The 18,051-nt window shown below is 32.1% G+C and overlaps 1 protein-coding gene across 3 annotated transcripts; it reads left to right on the forward strand.

Moving 5' to 3' along the window:
- The first annotated feature begins 767 nt into the window (after window positions 1-767).
- Window positions 768-5,388, forward strand: LOC143057173 (uncharacterized). Of its 3 annotated transcripts, XM_076230458.1 has the most exons (6): window positions 774-1,192; window positions 2,214-2,282; window positions 3,126-3,176; window positions 3,577-3,666; window positions 4,553-4,640; window positions 5,289-5,388. In XM_076230458.1, exons 1-6 carry the CDS (start codon window positions 859-861, stop codon window positions 5,344-5,346), a joined length of 690 nt encoding a protein of 229 aa, XP_076086573.1. In that variant the 5' UTR covers window positions 774-858; the 3' UTR covers window positions 5,347-5,388. The 3 variants fall into 3 exon arrangements, 2 of the variants coding, with proteins under 2 accessions (XP_076086645.1, XP_076086573.1); XM_076230530.1 differs by lacking the exon at window positions 4,553-4,640 and having other exon boundaries at window positions 768-1,192; XR_012972698.1 differs by lacking the exon at window positions 3,126-3,176 and having other exon boundaries at window positions 777-1,192.
- Window positions 5,389-18,051: the final 12,663 nt, after the last annotated feature.

The following is an 18,051-nucleotide window of genomic DNA, read 5'->3' on the forward strand; positions in this document are numbered from 1 at the left end:
TTAAATTTCATAATACTGACAACAATGTTGAACAAAACAAACAAATATTATAGTTAAAAATGTAAAAAATAGGGGTACATATTCACAATCACTATAAACACAAAAAAATATGTAAGAAAAAGGCATATAGACAAAGCACGTTAGATAAAACGAAAGACAAGAATGCAAAACATTTTACCATAGCACAATACCACAATGACGGGATGTTTTAGTATGGAGCTACGTCCAATGGATATAAGGATTTAATAATAAATATAATAAGCCTAAGATTACATAAAAACCCTTATTATGATAATAACACAAATCCGATATCCATGTGACAATAGGAACTCAAATTCTGACATCTGCATTCATCACGAAACAAACCAATCGTCTTTAATATGTAATAAACATCCCTCCAAATACTGGTATACTTATTACCTACCTTCTTAGTTTGATACCCGTATGACTTTAATCATTAGATTGTGGTTACATGTACTGTGAAATATTAGCAAACACTGTGTTTAAAACATATATTTACAAAGGATTTTAATATCTAAGTTCATCATTTATAAAAACACGTTTTGGACGCATGAAATCATTAAATGTGTTGTTTTTTTAATATCAAAACAAAAGGTTGATCATTTGTTCTAATATATCTGTCATTTCGAACACAATAAAATTAATAACATTGAACATGAATGCTCAGCTTTATCCCTTTTAAATGCATGTATAGAATAATCAATCATATTATTATCTTTGACATTGTATAGTTTTACCTTTCCTTTTTAACTGTCGGTTAGGAGTTTGATTTTCCACTTATGTTAAATCATACTGTGTTGAGACATACCCAAAATACGTATTGCGCAGAACAGAAAAATGCAAATATATTTACTAGTAATTTTAAGTTGTGTTTTTGTTATCGGCAATGCTGTATACACATGCACCAATGGACAAAAACAGTGTCATTTGAGCTCGTGGTTACAATGGTCAAACTGTACCTCATCATGTGGTGGTGGTACTTCTAGGAGATTTAAATCACTGTGCTGTAATACAAATTATACTTCCATTAGAAAATGTGCGACAGACTGTAATATTACAACAAAAGATTTCATTGAAGAAAAAGTATGTGGACAAACGTGCGTGAATGGTGTGTTTAGACAGACCAAGTGTCAGTGTCCACAGAGATTTACTGGAAAATGTTGTGAATCTGGTAAGAAAAGTCAAAGTCATTTACTGACTTAACAGATGAAATTATTTCAAACGACAAAAAAATACTTAAAATAACGTGAAATGCATTCATGTATTTTTGGTTTTCATTTAGCCAGTTGATAAGGGATTTTTCGATTCAAATTATCCTTGGATTTCGGTATTTTTGTTATTTTACTTATGCATGTTATTACAAAATATTTGTAAAAATAAAGGTAATAAAGAAAATCTATGAAATTGAACCGAAAGATCAAGATTTTGATTTTAATTTGATAAAATATAAAGGAAATATGGTATTATTGGCAATGAGATAAGAGGCCCCGACATGAAAATATGAAATACCTAAATTTAGAAAACAAAATAGTTTACAGTCCATTTTTTCTTGAAATATGTTGGTATATTTTGTTTTGATAAACTTTAAAAGCCCCAAAATTGCCCTATGCATATGGAAAATTTCAATATCATATTTGATAGATATGAGCAAACGGAATCATAGATGATACAAATGCTAGATAGGAAATTTGTCTATCTTATGTTTAAGCTTATTTTCACTATGTCACACACACTGTTGGCATCATTTTCGATTACCCACCAAAACGGGTTTCAAGCCCTTAAACATTTTACATACGCGTCGACAACAAAATTTTATGAAACAATTTACTTGTGATATTAGATTTTAAATAATATATTTGACATTAAATTTAAATTTCTAGAACCAGCCGTTAAATGTTTCCTTGTCTAAAGCTTGGTTTAATCAAGAAGATTTTAACAAAATCTCTATTTTGTTTTGCCCATTTGGATCTTGATGTCAACATTTAAGTAGCAAATGCTTCTTCAAAAAAACAACAAAAAAAGCTTCTGTTTTTTTTCAATGTTTATTTGTTAACTTTGTTGTTTGTAATGATTTATGTGAAGCAAGTTCCAAATAAGTCATTGACAAAAACTTCGGACTTGTCGATCTAAACTTAATGGGAAAAAACCGACTCATTCTTTACTGACAATATAATTTATTCTATGTTTTACAGAAATAACAACATTACCTGGGATACATAATGGATTCACCACGCCACACCACAGCAGTACGATTACAGCAAGTAAGTTATACACTAGTATATCACCAAAAAAAATCCTTGCTTTGAAAAAAAATATTTTTGAAAATATTTTTAACTTGATCAAAAAATGTGTGTACGGAAAAAGACTCATCGTTGATATCAATTATTCAATTTGATATGCTACTCGCGTTTCATCTAAAAATTTAATTTGGCGTTCAATCTAAATTTTAGTAAAAAAGACAGCGGAAGATACCAAGGGGGGTATTCAAAACTAGCAAGTCGAAGACAAACTGACAAAAAAAAATCAAAAATATGTTGTGTGTTTTTCGCCCGTGTAGGACTTCTTACTCATTATGTCAAGAAACAGGTTTACACGTATATAAACTTCATATTTAATAGATATGAGAACACAGAATCATAGATAATACAAATTATAGATAGGAAATTACCCACCGAAACGGGTTTCAAGCCCTTAAACATGTTACATACGCGTCGACAACAAAAAAAGAATGAAACATTTTCCTTGTGTTAATTAATTCTAAATAATATATTTGACATTAAATTTAAATTTCTAGAACCAGCCATTAAATGTTTCCTAGTCTTAAGCTTGGTTTAAGCAAGAAGATTTTCCCAAAATCTTTATTTTGTTTTGCCCATTTGGATCTTGATTGTCAACATTTACGTAAAAAATGCTTATTAAAAAAAACCCAAAAACTTATGCTTTTTCCAATGTATATTTGTTAACTTTGTTGTTTCAATGATTTACGTGAAGCAAGTTTCAAAATAAGTCCTTTATAAAAAAACTTCGGACTTGTCGATCTAAATTTAATGGGAAAGGACCAACTCCTAATTTTCTGACACGATGATTTACTCTATGTTTTAAAGAAATACATAATGGATTTACCACGCCACACCACAGCAGTACGATAACAGCAAGTAAGTTATATATGAATTCCTTGGTTTGAATTTTTTTTCTGAAAATATGTTTACTTTGATAAAAAAAAAGTGTGAACGACAAAAGACTCAACATTGATACCAATTATTCAAATTAGTATGCCACGCACGTTGTATCTCAATAAGGTTTTAATAGTGGGTCTCAAATCAAATACACAAAAAAGACAGCGGAAGCTACCAAGGATTCAAAACTAGCAAGTCGAAGACAAACTGACAAAAAAAAAATCAAAAATGTGTGTTTTGTTTTGCTCGTGTAGGACTTCCTACTCATTATGTCAGGAAACGCGTATATTAACTTTAACGTTGCCAAGACGAACACCACCGAAATAACCCAAAGTATATTATTTCACCTGAAAGTAACATCGATTTGCCTTACTTTCAGAATCATGTAAACAAGGTTGTAAGTTTGGTGACTGCAATGCTGGTAAATGTTCATGTATGACATTGTTCAAGGGAAGCACTTGCAATAAACGTAAGTACTTGAATATTTATTTCATTTTTCAAATGAAACCATTAAATATCTGAACCCTAATTAATTGAAAAATTTATTTATTTATTTTCATATGTATATATTACATATGGTTGGTGTATCATTCTTCTTATTTCATTGGATATCACTGTTTCGTTTCAAAATTAATGTTTCTGACGCCTTGTTTATATTTTTAAGTATATTAACGCTATGTTTTTATTCATACGTATATTGACGGTAAAGTTGTGCAAGAAAATGTGCAAGTAGACTGAAATGAGATCCATATGAATTCTTATGTTTTTTAAACAGAAACAAATCTGTGTTTTTGTTTACAATAAAACAAGTTAATCTAATTCATTATTATAATGTCAATATCATGTTAACAAACGTGCAAACCAATATTTAAAAAAAAACCACGAAGAACATTGAATTCCATTTTACTTATACATTATTTACATATGTAATATATAAATGAAGGACTCTCACTCAGTCAATACGTTATATATGGACCTGTTAGATTATAGAGACACTCGGACTTCGTCCTCGGTGGATATAATCTGAACAGGTCCATATATAACATATAGACCTCGACCAAAGGTCATAATTGATAAATACATGACAACGGAAATAAATTATCCTCAACTTTGTTCAATTTACCAACGTGAGACATATATGAATAACATTTTATTAAAGAGAACACCTATCAATAATTAATTTTGGCCGTTAAATTTCTCGTTTGAATTGATTTACATTTGTCATCTCGTGGCATTTTAAAGCGGACAATACAGCGCCTACTGCAATTCGTAGATACTATGTTTTTTTGTTATAATAACTGGCAATGGTAAGTATAATATGTTCAGCCGAAAGTAGTGTTATTTTTTTGTTACAGCTAAACCGTGGTTCATAGTAGCAGCGGCCGTGCTTGGGACAATTGCTTTCATGATGACCGTTTGCTGTTTTGGCCGTTTTTGTTGCGGGTAGGTTTGCCATTAAACACGGATAAGCGGATACATATACCGTTGAATTAATACTCAGATACAAGAAAAACAACCAAAGTGAGAAAAAAACCGTTTACGACTGGCTTTTACAATTTCATTAGGCAAACTGTTACATTTACGCAGTTAATCAATTATTATTAGACCAGTTATTAGGCTTATATCAAAAGTATCCAGATACATGTTCCAGATTAATATTTATCGGGAAATTTTATTGAAGAGCAACAGGGGCCTCTGAACAAATAAACGAGCTCTTAGCGTGCTGCTCGGTGTGAGACAAGGCTCCATGTTGTAGAACATACTTTGAACTTAAATGTTGTACTTTTATAAAGTGTGACTTGGGTTAACTACTGTCGCTTACATCGAGTTAATTTATGAACATTGTCTTCCCCAAACAATCCCACAAACTTAAGAAACAATGAAAAACAAAAAAAATGTCCACATACAAACGACAACTAATGAATAACAGGCTCCTGTTTTATGTCTTGAACAAACATTGACAGACTACAGCAGAGATAAACATATTTTCGTGCTTCCATATACCTAATAATTTGCTTAACAACACAAAATAAGAACAGACTTCTAAATCAGTGGTAGATCACTTTCTAATATTTTATCTGACTTTTGAAGGTATGGTAAAAAAGTTGAAGCGGACCAGACAGAAACCAGGGTGAATAAACTAATATAGACAGTGTTCAAGAAGCTATTCTAATAAATGCATATTGTTTTAGGTTTCTGTTGTTTTTATACAAACAGGAGACATCAGAGGGTTATTAAAATCATAATAATCAAATGCATTTTCACATTCCTATGACATTGTTCAATTTTCTACTGTGCGATGCGATGTAGAACAGAATCTGCTTGCCTTTTGGAGCATTAAGTTCAAACCTATTTTTTTGTAAATTACTAAGTAGGTTCAAGTTCTTGTTGGTTTTGATTAAGGGTTATGAATTGTTTTGTGTACTATATAATTGTGTAATGCCTGTTTTATTTTGTAATACCATGACCATGTCTTTTCACATTTCTCTAATGTTGCTTTTAATTAATATTGAAACGTTTAGCTTTGAGCATTCCATGTGAAAAAAAGTCCCAAAACTGCCCCGGAAGCACAACACGTATAACGTTTATAAAGGGTGTCTGCTTTCAAGGAATCTATAAAACAAAGGTTCAACGTGTGAATGTTAAAGCGTCCATGTTAGGGGTGTAATTGATGGCTATGGAATATATGTGTTACGGATGTAAACCAATATCCGTAACTACAATCATGATTACTTTTCTTCGATTAAAACATGAATAAATATCGCAGGTTTTGTACTTGCATGAGTAACACGATAGGCGACAAACCTGAAGCAGGGACTCACATTAGAGTTTAGCACCGCACCATAAGGTCAAACGATGACAAACAGTTGAAGCAGAACCAAACCCAAAGATTTGCACAGAACACAAAAACAACAAAGACTGAAAGACATAAAAAATCGATCATGAATTACTCACAGATATCAGTGCAAAACTAGTTCAATCAAGTTACAACTCAACAAAAATTCTAGACAAAATATGTATCGGTACACAACCAACCGCAAAAGGGGTGTACATCCAGTCAAGTTCGTAAAAACTTCCATCATCATCTTTACACATTACATTTATTAAGTGTAAAGACGTCATTAAAAGTGTAAGATAAATGATGTGTTTCAATACAACACAGGGGCAAGCCTGCTATTAGAGTGATGTAGTAAGTGCCAGCAGAAATACTAACAACCTGTCGACAAAATTAAATTGTAATCGAACACATTTATGTTCAAGAGATTATACAGCTTTACAAAAAGGGCGAAAAAAGTAAAATATCAATATTACCAGACTCCAAGGTAATTCAAAACGATTATAACTTCGTAAAGTGAAAAGCTCACAACTTACGAACAGAAAACAACTATCATAGAATAGAAAACAACTATCATATTCCTCGGTTAAGGTGGCACGGCAGTATTTGCATTCCAGAATTTAGGTTGCTCTTTTGTGTACCCTACTTAGGTTAATGTATCTAAACAGTGTGATTAGACAAAAAGTACAGTATCAACTGAACATACTTTCCCAAACTGAGGGATGATTCAGGTGTAGAAAAATATGAAATAATTTTACATACAGATGAAAATGAATTTTTGAGAATTTTTTTTAATTTTTTATTCACTGCACCATAAACGACCTAAAAGTACTAGTGGCCTTAGGTTTTTAAAAATAGCAAAAAAAGTAAACGGTCATGATACATATTCAAATTCATTTCTGAATAGTAAAATGAAAGTACTTCAGTTAACTGTGAATGTAGAATTTTTTGCAGTGTTAGAAAGTGGTGAAAATTCTAAAAAGGCTATCATTATCCCTTATGGGCCAGGAAATACTACCGTGCCACCTTAAGGGGGATATACATTTTTACACTAAATCAATAAAGGAATTTATTTTACCTATGCAATCTGTAAGTTTATCAATAAACAGTTGATTAAGAGCAACTATGATAAAAACAAGCCTTAAATTCCACCCCCGAGAGTAAAAGTTGCTGATTCAGCAAATTGTGCCTGATCTGTGGGTAATAATGTAAAAGTTTACCTAGAAAGTAGAACTTCATTATTTTTATGCAACTTGCAATACATTTTTTATTTTAAGTGCTCGCCTTAACTTTTCGCATTGTCTGACACATGTGCAACCACTGAAATTTGAGACGCGACATTCTTCGGTTGCATGTACATCCTACTATTTTCACCGAAATAAATAAATTGCATAATTTCTTATTTTTTTCAACACAAGTACAGCTATACTAGTTTTCTTCATGTTTAATTTGTAGTTCTGATGTAACATGACACCAGTAGCAGCTTTTGGGGAACCAGTAAGTGGTTAAGGGGTCCTTACTTATTCATTTAGCTCTCATATTGGTCTGAAATAGAGATAGAAATAGGGGTTTCTTTACATTGACTAGACATTATTTTTGACAAAGAATGTTTTTATGATGGTTTATCAGAAAGATTAAATGGTTTATTCATTTTCCATGCAAATACCATTAATTGTTAAAATTTTCTGACAGTGAAAAACACAATAAAGGCAAATTGATTATGTAATGGGACATAATTTAACTTAATGCATACATGAGAAATAGACAAACAGTCAACTTAGAGATGTATTCTAGTACATGTATTGTGAAAAAGATTTTAGAATAATAGTTAAGTGGCAGTTTTAAGTTCTACATTTATAATTTGTAATGCAGTTTTTTCATGTGGTAACGGAAGGACGCAGTGTCAATTGAGCCAGTGGGGACAATGGTCCAACTGTACCTCACCCTGTGGTGGTGGTATTTCTATGAGATATAAGCTACTGTGCTGTAATAAAACTTATTCATCATTTAAAAAATGTGCGAAAGATTGTAACATTACAACAAAAGATTACTTCGAAAGTAGAGTTTGTGGAATATCGTGCGTAAATGGTGTTTTTAAACAGAACAAGTGCCAGTGTCCACAAGGATTTACTGGAAACTGCTGTGAAACTGGTAGGTAATTTAATATTCATTGACTGGGAATTGAAAATAAGAATGCTTCAAGTGAATAGAATTTTTATATTAAGATTTCATTGCGTCTTTATATTAAATAAAAATATGTGGTATAATTGAAAGAAATGGGTAAGGGTTCCGCGGAACCAAGTGTCAAGCCTACTTTTGCGGTTAATCACACACTCAACAAAAATGATGGAAAAAAATCAATAAAATTATTCCTCTTAATACTATCTTTTGATTGTCAGAAAATTCTGTCCATGTTTGGTAAAAATCCAGGCTAGTTTCAAAATCTTTAAAATGTTTTAAAAAATATAACTGCAGACTGTATGTAATGTTAACTAGAAGAAAAAACTCAGTCCATTTATAAGTAAAATACGGAAAAAATGGAATTTTATTTTTACAAAATTTACTTCTGGATACTATCTTCTGATAGAACAAGCTTCTAGCCAAGTTTCGTACAATTCCAGGATAGTTTAAGAAAGTTATTAAGATTTTAAAAACTTTAACCACAGAGAGAATGTAATGTCTCCTGGCAGAAAAACTAAGTCCATTTATAATTTAAATTTGCAAAAAATGGAATTTTATTTTTACAAAATTTACTCCTGGATACTATCTAATGAACGTAACAAGCTTCTGTCCAAGTTTAGTAGAAATCCAGGAGATTTGAAGAAAGTTATTAAAATTTCAAAAACTTTAACCACAGAGTGAATATTTGTGGACGACGCTGACGGAATGTTGGATCGCTATGTCTCGCTTTTTTGACTAAAGTCGAAGGCTCGATAAAAAGACAACTCTCTACCACAAATCAAATGGCGTATACGTCAAAACTCATACCGTATAGTCACATGTAGGCAATGTAATCCAATTAAAACGAGAAAGATAATGCCTTCTTTTTAAACAGATATAAATAACATAAATACTGATAATATATGTTTTTCATAGTAGTTATTTTGATATTTCTCGGATTTTTGTAGTATTATATTTTTTCTAACATGAAGTGAAATACCATGTTCGCATTTAATATTTATAAGATTATTTACGCCATGTTTTTTTCTACATTGTTCTAGAAATAGCGACAATTCCTGTTTCAACAAATGGGTTTACAGCATCATCAAGTAAAACTGACACCACAACAAGTAGTCATGTGACTTATGGTGAATGGCTGGGTATTTTATCGTCCGATGAAAATATGAAATTTTGTAAGTAAAATGCCTAGAAGAGGCGTTAAAAGGACGAACACAAGTAACACAAGTGACTATAGTGCTTCCAATGATCTCGAAGTAAAGAAACCTTCAAAGAAAAAGACAAAAAAGAAGAACAAAAATATTGGTAAAGGTGAAACCTCAGGTGACATTACAAATGTAAACAAACCCGAAAACACTACTCATCAAGATAATGTATGTTTAAACGACAATTTTGTAAACAATATGAATCAACAATCATTTTCACAAGATAACTTGTATTGCCCTAGTCCCAGCAACATGTTTCCGATGCCAAATCAGCAGATTTGTTCGACTGAACTGGAATGATGGCACCTTATATGTCTACGTCTATGCCTATGAATATGCCTATGCAACAGATATCTCCATTTTCACAGCCTAACTATCAACAAAGACCACCTTGGGTAGATGAAATATTCAAAAGAATGGACAAATTCGAGAATAAATTGAATAAAATTGAACAAATTGACTCTGTTGTTACTAAATTGAATACAAAAGTTAATAAACTAGAACAGTGTACTGAGAGGTTTGATGGTAAACTCGTTCAAGTTGAAAAAAGCACACAGTTGATAAGTGATGAATTCGATTCCCAGAAAAAATCTCTTTCTGAATTTAAACGTGAAGTTGATAAACTGACAAAACAACTAAATTTGAACAAAGTCAGTATGGATTCTATCGAAAAAAAAATCAGCGGTACTGTCGATGAACAATTAAAAGAGAAACTAGTTGACGTGCATTTGAATTCGATGAGAAACAATCTGATATTTTATAACATTCATGAAGTTGATGGTGAAAATTGCTCAGATGTTGCTTTACGATTTTGCGCAGAATTTTTGAAAATCGCTTAACCCGAAACGAACTTAAGATTAACCGAAGCATATCGTATAGGGAAAAAGAGTGAAAAAGTTAGACCAATTCTCGTTAAATTTCAGACAACGTATATGCGTGATCTAGTTAAAAAGAATGCCAAACAACTAAAAGACACAAACTTTGGAATTTCTGAACAACTTCCTGTTGAAATACAAAACCGTCGTTGAGAAAAACTTCTGAAAGAGCTGAGACAGAAAAACATCAAAGCGTATTTTGTTAGAGATCAGATCTATGTCGGGGGCAAAGAGTATACACTATAAGAAAAAAGCAGGGAAAAATTTAAGAACTTAAAATGTCTTTCATGGAATATTCATGGACTGAATTCGGTTTTTGAAGATAACACTTTTTTAAACCTAGTGAACAAATATGACATTTTGTTTTTATGTGAAACTTGGTTGAAAGATGACAATTATATAGAAATCGATGGCTTCGTTAAATTATTGAGTCTAAATAGAGATAATAACATTGGAACAAGGAATGAGGGAGGTTTAGCTATTTTTTGTAGAAGTTATTTGATAGATGGTATTTCAATAGAAAAAGAATTGAGTTGTGGAATTGTTGTTATAAAGTTCAAACATGATTTTTTCAATATACTGTATGATATTATTGTATGTTTCTCTTATATACCTCATGAGAGGTCAAATTTTTATGTAATTAATGATATTGATTTTCATGAGATTATTAAAAATGTTATTTTAGAGTACAATCTCAATAGTTCAGTTTTTGTTTGTGGTGACTTAAATAGCCGCATAGGTATAATTGATGACATTTTAGAAAATGATAATTTAGATAGATATGTTTCTAGTTTCGAACACATTGAAAACCCCATAATTCCGAAACGCCATTCGCTAGATAGTACAACCAATGCGTACGGTCGAAAGCTGTTACAGTTGTGCTTCAATACAGGTCTAACGGCGGCGAACGGAAGATTAGGAAAAGACCAGGACGGGAATATTTTATCCGATTCGTTCGACAATTTAATGGGCGTAAAACAAGGGCAGCCGTTGTCGCCTCTTTTGTTTTTATTCTTCATCAATGACTTGATTAAGGACATTCATATTGATATGCGGGATGATGCAGTTACTGTGAATAATATTCTTATATATCTTATTCTTTTTGCGGATGACACTGTTTTGTTTGGAAAATCACCAGAATTATTGCAAGAACTTTTAGATAAATTATTGAAATACTGTCATAAGTGGAACATTGAAGTTAATACTGAAAAAAACAAAAGTTATAGTATTTAGAAATGGATGGCAACCAGTAAGTGCCAGATTCTTCTACGACAATAAAGAGCTAGAAATAGTAAATTCCTCTATATATCTTGGCATGATGTTTTATTTTAATGGAAAATTCGTACAGACTCAGAAACGTGTGTCCCAACAGGGATCACGAGCTTTATCGTCATTGCTAAACTCAGTGAAAGATTTGTACTTGTCAAAGAAGAAACAACTTTTTTTTTCTTTTTTTTAACATTCATAAATTCTTTATTGCACTCTTTGCTGTTTTAACAAATTACTAAATGTACAGCATTCTATCAAGTATCCCTGTTACATACAATGATAACTGATATCCAGGGAGAATATACAGTAAAACTTATCTTATTTTATACATAGTCATTTAATACATTTCTATTTTCTATCATTACTTTATAAATGAACATAATATCATATAAAATCTTATCGAAGTAACAACTTGATCTATTTGACAGTATGGTGGCATCTGTTCTTAATTATGCTTCGGAAATATGGGGTTTCAATCGAGGTAAAGATGTTGAGATTATTCACAATCGTTTCTGTCGATATATTTTAAAAGTTGGCAAATCTGTCCCAAATTGTTTTTTATATGGAGAATTGGGCCATTTTCCTATGTATATTATGAGAAAATTTAGAATTTTGAAATATTGGTTGAATATGTTAACTGACAAAACACCTATTGTTTATGATATTTATAAATTGTTACTTGATGATGCCAATAATGGCAAAAAAAACTGGGCTTCTAATGTACGTGACTTACTATTTGATAGTGGTCTCAATTATATATGGTATCAACAATCAGAAATAAAATTGAGAATGGAAATGGGGAATGTGTCAAAGAGACAACAACCCGACCAAATAAAAAACAACAGCAGAAGGTCACCAACAGGTCTTCAATGTAGCGAGAAATTCCTGCACCCGGAGGCGTCCTTCAGCTGGCCCCTAAACAAATATATACTAGTCCAGTGATATTGAACGCCATACTAATTTCCAAATTGTACACAAGAAACTAAAATTAAAATAATACAAGACTAACAAAGGCCAGATGCTCCTGACTTGTGACAGGCGCAAAAATGCGGCGGGGTTACACATGTTTGTGAGATCTCAACCCTCCCCCTATACCTCTAACCAATGTAGTAAAGTAAACGCATAACAATACGCACATTTAAATTCAGTTCAAGAGAAATCCGAGTCTGATGTCAGAAGATGTAACCAAAGAAAATAAACAAAACGACAATAATACATAAATAACAACAGACTACTAGCAGTTAACTGACATGCCAGCTCCAGACTTCAATTAAACTGACTGAAAGATTATGATTTCATCATATGAACATCAGGCACAATCCTTCCCGTTAGGGGTTTAGTATCATACCATCATAACATATATGAGAAGAACATAACCCGTGTCATGCCAACAACTGTTTTTAGAATAAATGTGTTTAGTTCCGATGCAAAGACCTTATCAGTGACTCAATATTAACGCCAAAATATGCAATCTTTAATGACTTGACAACAGTATCGTAATTATATCCCTTCTTAATAAGTCTATTCAAAGGTGTTGTAAGTTTCTGAGGTGAATACTGACACCTTTGTGCTTTATAAAGAATATTACCATAAAAAATTGGATGTGAAATACCTGAACGTATTAGAAGTCTGCATGTTGAGCTATATTTACGAATGATGTCTTTATACCGATGATAAAATTTAGTAAATGTTTTGACTAGTTTGTGATATCGAAAACCCTGGTGTTATAATTTTTCAGTAATACATAAATTTCTCTCGTTAAAATCGAAAACATTGTTACATACACGAGCGAATCGTACAAGTTGAGATATATAAACACCGTAAGATGGTGACAAGGGAACGTCACCATCTAAAAACGGATAATTAACGATAGGAAATGAAAAATCATCCCTTTTATCATAAATTTTAGTATTCAGCTTTCCATTAGTGATATAGATATCAAGATCGAGAAAAAGGCAGTGGTCATTGTTAGTATTAGCTTTATTTAAAGTAAGTTCAACAGGATAAATTTCATTAATATACATACTGAAGTCGTCATTATTGAGAGCCAAAATATCATCCAAATATCTAAAAGTATTATTAAATTTGTTTATCAGATGTTGTTTCGATGGGTCTTTGCTTATTTTTGTCATAAATTGTAACTCATAACAATACAAAAACAGGTCCGCAATAAGTGGTGCGCAATTAGTCCCCATTGGAATTCCGATAATCTGACGATATACGGAATCTCCAAAGCGAACAAAAATGTTATCTAGTAAAAATTCAAGGGCATATATAGTATCAAAGCATGTCCAATTAACATAGTTTTTTTGTTTATTGCTACTAAAAAATGACCTAAAAGAGTTTGAACATATATATTCACATTCTGAATTTTTGAATGCCCATTTAATTAGGTGTGTGAATTTTTTCTTAATGAGAATGTGAGGCAATGTGGTGTACAGGGTAGAAAAATCAAAACTTTGAACAGATTCAAAATCACCAATATAAGCATGCAATTTATCAAGTACTTCCAACGAGTTCTTGACACTCCAAAAGTAATTTATTCCACTATTTTCGAAGGCCTTATTTGAACAATTTATTATCAGGTTTTTAATTGTACCAAGTGTGCTGGTAAGAAGAATAGACAATTTAGTAGTTGAACAATGGCTTGAAGACGAAATAAATCTATATTTGTAAGGGGTTTTGTGTAGCTTCGGAAGCCAATACATAGTTGGGACTTTCATTGTATTTGGCTCTGCTTGTAAAGCGGTGGCTAAAAGTTTATGTTTGTTACAGATTTCGTTTTCTGAAACATACTATTGGATTTTTTGATGTAATTAAGAATAGAATTAAAGATCAGTATATACAAAGCTGGTTATCAAATGTAGAAAAGAGCGAAAAACTTAGTGTTTATAAGGATATAAAGTTAGAATTTAGGTTTGAACATTATTTAGATTTTTGTTATAATTCACACTTTTTAACTAAATTGCGAAGTGGTACATTTAAACTGAACATTGAAACAGGAAGATATACTGGCATGGCTAGAGAATTACGTTTATGTAAATGTTGTAATATGCAGTGTGTTGAAAACGAATACCACTTTTTATTAGTATGCCCTGCCTAGAGATCAATTAGGCTTATATATTTGCCAAAATTCTATTGTTCTTGGCCAAACCTTACTAAATTACAGTATCTATTTAAATTAAAGTCTGTTTTACATATTAAAAGATTGTGTAACTACATTAAATCTGCGTGGTCAATCAGATCACATATTATTACTTAATGTTATTTGCTTTCTTGTAATGATTTATATGTATTGATCTCTGCTGTTTATCATTTGTCATGTTGTGAAATCATAATCATTCAGTCAGTTTAATTGAAGTCTGGAGCTGGCATGTCAGTTAACTGCTAGTAGTCTGTTGTTATTTATGTATTATTGTCATTTTGTTTATTTTCTTTGGTTACATCTTCTGACATCAGACTCGGACTTCTCTTGAACTGAATTTTAATGTGCGTATTGTTATGCGTTTACTTTTCTACATTGGTTAGAGGTATAGGGGGAGGGTTGAGATCTCACTAACATGTTTAACCCCGCCGCATTTTTGCGCCTGTCCCAAGTCAGGAGCCTCTGGCCTTTGTTAGTCTTGTATTATTTTAATTTTAGTTACTTGTGTACAATTTGGAAATTAGTATGGCGTTCATTATCACTGGACTAGTATATATTTGTTCAGGGGCCAGCTGAAGGACGCCTCCGGGTGCGGGAATTTCTCGCTACATTGAAGACCTGTTGGTGACCCTCTGCTGTTGTTTTTTATTTGGTCGGGTTGTTGTCTCTTTGACACATTCCCCATTTCCATTTTCAATTTTATTTTCGTTGCTATAGCATATATATGCTTTTTGCGATAAAGTATTCATTCATTCATTCAAGTAAGTGATACACTTTTCTTTTTAGATAGAAAAGTATATATCTGTTCATTGTTTAAAGATACAGAATAATTTCAAAATGACACCAGAATGGTGTTAGCCATTCAAAATGACATATTGTTATGAAACACACATGTAATGTTATAATAAACTTATTAATGATGTTATTTGATACCTTCGTAATATTTAAAAAAAATATTTTAGAATTCGAGTGGACAATTAGTGGCTATAAAAGATGGACGAAAGATACCAAAAGGGACAGTCAAACTCATAAATCTAAAACAAACTGACAACGCCATGGCTAAAAATGAAAAAGACAAACAAAAAAAAACAATAGTACACATGACACAACATAGAAAACTAAAGAATAAACAACACGAACCCCACCAAAACCTAGGGGTGATCTCAGGTGCTCCGGAAGGGTAAGCAGATCCTGTTCCACATGTGGCACCCGTCGTGTTGCTTATGTGATTACAAATCCGGTAAATAGTCTAATTCGGTAGGTCACATTCATGAAAGGGAAGGGGATTGTAGTTACGACGTAAGGAACATATCCGATATCATTTGTGAAACGGTTATTCCATAACGGTCAACCAACTCGTGATGGCGTCCGTAAAATTTACGAAGGGATGATTTCAACTTCACCATTTGGAACTCTTGGTTTAATAGCTTCCTTGTGAGCAGTAACCCTCTATCAAGAAAATCATGACAGGAAATGCAAGCACGGGAATATCTATCATTTATGACGTCATTGCATTCTCAATCTATCCTACAAAAGTAAATCTTCAGATGGTAAAGGATAACACAAAAAATTCAAAGGAACATTTAGAAAAATATGAACAAAATAAGGCAACAACGGTTTACCAATATCATAATATCGCATTTAGTTTATGAAAACACACACCAAGGTAACAAGCTGAAACATGGGAAATCGTATGTGCTCCAAAATGAGGTAGACCGAGTGTCTCGATACGATAAAACTATGTCAGAACAAAGTGTGTATACAATCTCTGAATAACACAATAAATACGTATTCGAGATCAACTTATATATAACTTGAGTTTCTACGTCTAGTTTCAATCTATGTTTTAGATTTTAGCGAGAGAAATTTATGTATTACTGAAAATTATTACACCAGGGTTTTCGATATCACAAACTAGTCATAACATTTACTAAATTTCATCATAGGTACAGGGAATTCATTCGTAAATATAACTCAACACGCAGACATCTTTTACGTTCAGGTATTTCACATCCAATCTGTTATGGTAATATTCTTTACAAAGCAGAAAAATGTCAGTAATCCCCTCAAAAGCTAGCAAAACCTTTAAACATACTTATTAAGAAGGGATAACGTTACGCTACTGTTGTCAGGTCATAAAAGATTGCATATTTTGGCTTTATTATTGATTCACTTATAGAATCTTTGCATTGGAATTAAACACATTTATTTTAAAACCAGCTGTTGGCATGACACGGGTTATGTTCTTCTCCTATATTTTTTGATGGCGTAGTACTAAACCCCAAACGGGAGGGATCGTGCTTAATATTCATATGAAGAAATAATCTTCCTAACAGTTTAATTGAATTCTGGAGCTAGCATGTTAGTAACCTCTAGTAATCCTTTTCTTTAATTTATGTATTATTGTTATTTTGTTGAATTTCGTTTGTTACCTATTCTGACATCGGACTCAGACTTCTCTCGGACTGAGTTTTAATGTGAGTATTGTTGTGTATTTTTTTTTTCTACATTGGCTAGAGGTATAGGGGGAGGCTCACAAAACATGTTAAACCCCGCCGCATGTTTGCGCCTGTTCCAAGTCAGTGTGTTGTCTGCTCTATGGTTGGGTTGTTATCTCTTTGATACATTCCTAATTTCCATTCTCAATTTTATTTTGTAATATAACCAATACTAAATATCCGCTTGTGCTATTTGTCAAACCCATGACCTCCATATTCTTTCGGACTTAAACCTATTTAGCTTCTTGTGCAACCGAACGTTTAGATTACTAAATTGTAAGCCTGATATCTACTGCTGATTGCGTTCATGTATGACTTTTTTTCAAGGGAAACGCTTGCAAAAAACGTAAGTAAAGGAATATATAGAAACTTATTCTAAAAGGTTACCTATTCAACACTGTAATTAGATCATTGAATATTGTTTTATTGGTATAAATATTGATTGTGTTATCAGTAAATTAAAAGCTAACTAAATATTACTAGTATGTAATTATATGCATATACATATTCATGGATCTACAATCTGTCGATACCTGTAACTTGGCATTGCACAAGGTCATGTATTTCTCTGGCAATCGATGACTTCTTTACACTAAATCCATGGGATGTTGGATGTGTACGGATTGATAGTTTAGTCTTAGTTCCATGATTTTTTTATTAGTTGTTAGTGGCTTTGAACTAGCTGTCAGATAACTGCGAGTACTCTCAGATCTGTTCATTGTGTCTTTTTGTGTCGGGATGTATAAGTGCCGGGCCACGTCCACTTGTATTTTTGTCCATCTGATGAGTTAAGCCATTTTCAATTGATTTTTATAGTTCGTTCTTATGTTGTACTGTTATAGCACTGT

The sequence above is a fragment of the Mytilus galloprovincialis genome, chromosome 1 (assembly GCF_965363235.1).
Source record: "Mytilus galloprovincialis chromosome 1, xbMytGall1.hap1.1, whole genome shotgun sequence".
NCBI classification, from domain to species: Eukaryota; Metazoa; Mollusca; class Bivalvia; order Mytilida; family Mytilidae; genus Mytilus; species Mytilus galloprovincialis.

Bases quoted from the DNA above. Each gene is read 5' to 3' on its own strand.
- LOC143057173 (XM_076230458.1), top strand. From the start codon at position 859: ATGCAAATATATTTACTAGTAATTTTAAGTTGTGTTTTTGTTATCGGC. The intron at 3,177-3,576 runs GTAAGTTATATA...CCTTACTTTCAG, and splicing joins CAGCAGTACGATAACAGCAA to AATCATGTAAACAAGGTTGT. The intron at 4,641-5,288 runs GTAGGTTTGCCA...TGACTTTTGAAG, and splicing joins TTTGGCCGTTTTTGTTGCGG to GTATGGTAAAAAAGTTGAAG.